General features: G+C 37.2%; 1 protein-coding gene across 1 annotated transcript in view; it reads right to left on the reverse strand.

Moving 5' to 3' along the window:
• Positions 1-1,186: 1,186 nt before the first annotated feature.
• AHNAK2 (AHNAK nucleoprotein 2) overlaps positions 1,187-3,919 on the reverse strand; it is a 37,540-nt gene continuing 34,807 nt past the window's right edge. The window contains 1 exon segment of the mRNA XM_030452500.1: positions 1,187-3,916. Coding sequence (XP_030308360.1) covers positions 2,161-3,916 — 1,756 coding nt within the window. The 3' untranslated portion in view covers positions 1,187-2,160.

Raw genomic sequence — 3,919 nt, forward strand, 5'->3', positions numbered from 1 at the left:
GCATGTTTGTTTGCCAGAGACTGGTCATAGCCACTTACCTGATCAGCTTGCTTTTCCAGATGTTGAAAAATAAGTAGCACGAATCAAGCAAACCTATCCCAGTTAAATGAACAACCGGAGCATCTCAAACTAGGTATGAAGGTGGAGTGAGAATCAGCCTCCTGGCAAAATGTTGATGCTCTGCAGTTTTGTGTCTGTGCTTCTTGCACTCTTTTGAGCTCTGTTCTTAGCTATTCCTTTGGTCAGACCCTCAGGTAATACCTTGGTGCTTTTTGGCTCACTCTCACTTTCCTGAAGCTGCCAGTAGCCTATCTGGAGAAAGATTTTATGCTGCTGCTTTTCTCTACTGCTTATTTCACTCATCTTTTAATAACATCATAGTGATTATTGCTCTATGTTCACTGCTGTATCAGAGCTCAATTTAAACTGACTTGATTTTCTCATCTTTGTGTTCTGTCCTGTCCAGGTAGACACTACCTGAGAAACTTTCTATGGAAAGCCATCTTTGAAGGCAGATGTGAACTACTGTTAGAATGAGATGTCCCTTACTACATACATTAACTTTTTCTGGACTCAATCTTTCTGTCTTGATCAAAACATTTTCCTCAGTCTTGGTATATGCTGTTGCTCTCTGATGAGGTAATTTTGGGTCTATTGAACAATGAGTTTTAAACTTTGAGAGACTTAAGGGACATGCTGCAAATAAATGATACGTGCTGAACACTTTTGTGAACAGTCTCTTCAGAGATAATTAGAGTTCTCTTGAGAATAACTGCCAGTTCTCTTTAGAATATTTAAGCCTACTGCAAGCATATAGAAATGAAGTACATCTCAAGCTACAGATGGTTAGACAACAAAGTACAAACTGATTTCTAAATGTTTTGCTGCATCTGCTTTACCTGTATTAAGTAGACTACACAGAAAGTAAATACAGGGTGAGAAAACTACTGTAATGAATGTCTCCAAATGCAACTCTATAAAACTCATGAGTATGATGAGTGAAAAGTGTCAGATCAGTTTGTGACCATTACCACTGTATTTAGAAACCATTCTATCTTTGAGCAGCCACTTCAGCAGATAAGCTCAATCTTCTTGCAGATATACGCTGGGATTTTCAGAAATCCTAACAATTTCAGAAATCCTAAATTTCAGAAAATTCTAACAGAACTTTGAGCTACTCAGGTTATAATTCATATGGTGAGTTTATTGTAAATTAAGAATACAGTGTTTCAATGATACATGTGAAGGCTGTCACATAAGCATTCTGCTTTTGTTGTGCACTTGAGAGAAGCATTAATATAAACAAGGAAGTAAATAATTATATACATCTTTCCCAGAAAATCTTTGAAGCAATTCCACTAATGTGGCAGATCATTGTGTGCATCTAATGGTACAGTAAATATATACATGAAAAATTATTTATCCACATTTTAATAATTATTGTTTGTCAGCATATTTTACTTTGGTATCTTAAAAATGTGAATTAGTTACACGATTTTTGATCCTGAATTTAATCTGTTGAGTTTTAAAAAATTCTTCTAAGGCTAAATACGACCCACTAGGATAATAAAAAAATGAGAAGAGAGGAAGGGGTAAAGCATTAGTCTCTCTACACTAGTATTTTGGTTTCATCTTGAATTGTAAAGTGTTTGTGGAATATACTTATTGCCTTAACTGAAATAAAGAAAAATATTTTCATAAGAATGCAAAAGTAGGTCAGAAAGGTCCAAAATCTAAACAGGTAAGTAGAAAGCTCATAGTACTCGCTTATGCTAGTTCTGGAAATAACCTGTAATCTAAATATAATCAGTGCGATTTTGAGAAGCCTGTTTAACAAGCCTTGCTGCTGCCATTAAGCCTTTCAACAGTTTGCTTTCATGGTCCCAGGTATCTTTTCAGACTTTGCTAAAACCACGGCCTCCTCTGCACCTGGAGAAATTTTTGCCTTTGGGGCAGATTTGAAGAAATCAATATTTTCATTAATGTATGGTATAGCACATCTATGTTCTTGAAAATTTAGATGTGGTAAATTCTGTTCAACTGTGTTCATAAATATCAGCTTTGGGTTTGGTCTAATTGTCACTTGCTAGAAAATTAAGAATTTTTTTTTTTTGTCTGCATGCATGGGCTTCTTCACTGAGGGTTCAGAAGAGACAAACTTCATTTAGTTGTATCTCCAGGAGTATCAGATTGACTATCTTTTTGTTCTTCCAACAAGATTAGTTCAGTTCTTGCTGAAGATGTCACAATAGTTCGAGAAACTGCAACATTAGATGAGAACTGATAAACTTCAAATTTTCCATCCTCTGTTGTTCCTTTAGGTGATAAAGTTTCTTGTGCATCAAAAAATACATCAGGTTTATCTGATGGGCTGTCTTCATCTGAGACTGTTCCCTCTTTAGGATCCATCTCTTCTTTGTCAACAGCCTTAGCCTTTTTGGAAGGAGATGTGAAACCAAGCTTGGGAAATCTAAACCATCCAGTTTTTTCAGTTGTGTCAGCAGGTTTCACATCTTCTGGAACTGATTTTTTTACTTCTGTTTTTGAATCTATGCTTATCTCCTCACCAGATGAAAAGCCAATACTTGGAAGCCAAAATTTGAATCTTCCAGATCTTTTACTATCAGTCTTTTCTTTTTCATTATCTTTTTCTTCATCTTCTAGTGCTTCAACTACATTCTCATCTTTAGAGAGAGGATCTGCATTTATTCCCTCTGCTGATTTATCAAGATGACTTTTGTCAGATTTAATGGAAGGCTTTACTTCAACAGCAAATGTTTTTAACTTTGGCAAACTTACTTCTCCACTGGAGGCTTCAGTCTCACTGTCTGGTTTGTCATATGGTTTAAGCTCAGCACTGCCAGTCCCCTGTGCTGCTACTCTGAAGCTTTCATCAGCACATTTAGGTTTGCTCACTGATGCATCTTCTGTGGGAGATGGCTGCTGGACGAGCACTTCTAAGTTGCTGCGTGATTCGGGCAACTTTACCTTGAGCAATGAAAATCCCAAAGTAGCAGTTTTGACTTCTGGTGAGAGAATCTCTGATTCTTTCAGTATTTCAGTAGTGTAAATCTCACACCTTTCAATAGCAACATGTTCCGGTTTAACTTCCTCGCTCACTTCTTGGCCCTCTGCATATGACCAATGAATGTCTTGCCCTGCATTTGAAAGGGAGGATTTTATAGTAGTAGTCATGTGTGCTGTTTTAATGTCAGGATCAGTCAGTGTTAGGATTTTGCTTTTTGCTTTTTGAATACCACCCCCTAGAGCACCTGGTGTTTCCTCAGAGACAGCAGAGCTTCCTTGCAAGTGCACTACTTCAACGTCAGTACTAGATCCCTTGGGGCCTGTTACAATTTTTGAAACTGAGACATCAGCTTCAGTTGGGAGAGCTTTGAAAGTGAATCTTGGTATTTTTAGTTTGGGAATTTTTATATTTACTTCTGGGCCATCTTGTGATTTGTCCACTGTTTGCACTGTTATTCTGGAAGATGCTTCCATATGATCTAGAGCTGGACTTCTCGTGCCAGTGCATTCCTCTGGTTTTTGAAACTGCGTTTCTGCTGTGCTTAGTTCAACTTTAGTTTCTGAATCAGCTTCTGACTTTGACAAACTGACATAATCATCAAAACCTTTTGCTTCTGAATGCAACACTCCAAACTTTGGAATCTTAAACTTGTAAGTTTTAATTTTACTTGTTTCTGCTCTGTCTTCTACTTGCACTTCCACTGCTGCAGACATGTCCTGTTCAACCTTTTTCACTTGAAATTTAATTTCAGGATCTACTCTAGCAATTTTAACATCCGTTTTAACTTCTGGAACTTCTACCTTTACATCTTCCATCTTAGCTCTAACATAAGCACCATCTTCTGATCCCATTGCTGTAGACCAGTCACACACAGGCCTTTTTAATTGACTT

The sequence above is a fragment of the Calypte anna genome, chromosome 5A (assembly GCF_003957555.1).
Source record: "Calypte anna isolate BGI_N300 chromosome 5A, bCalAnn1_v1.p, whole genome shotgun sequence".
Lineage (NCBI taxonomy): Eukaryota > Metazoa > Chordata > Aves > Apodiformes > Trochilidae > Calypte > Calypte anna.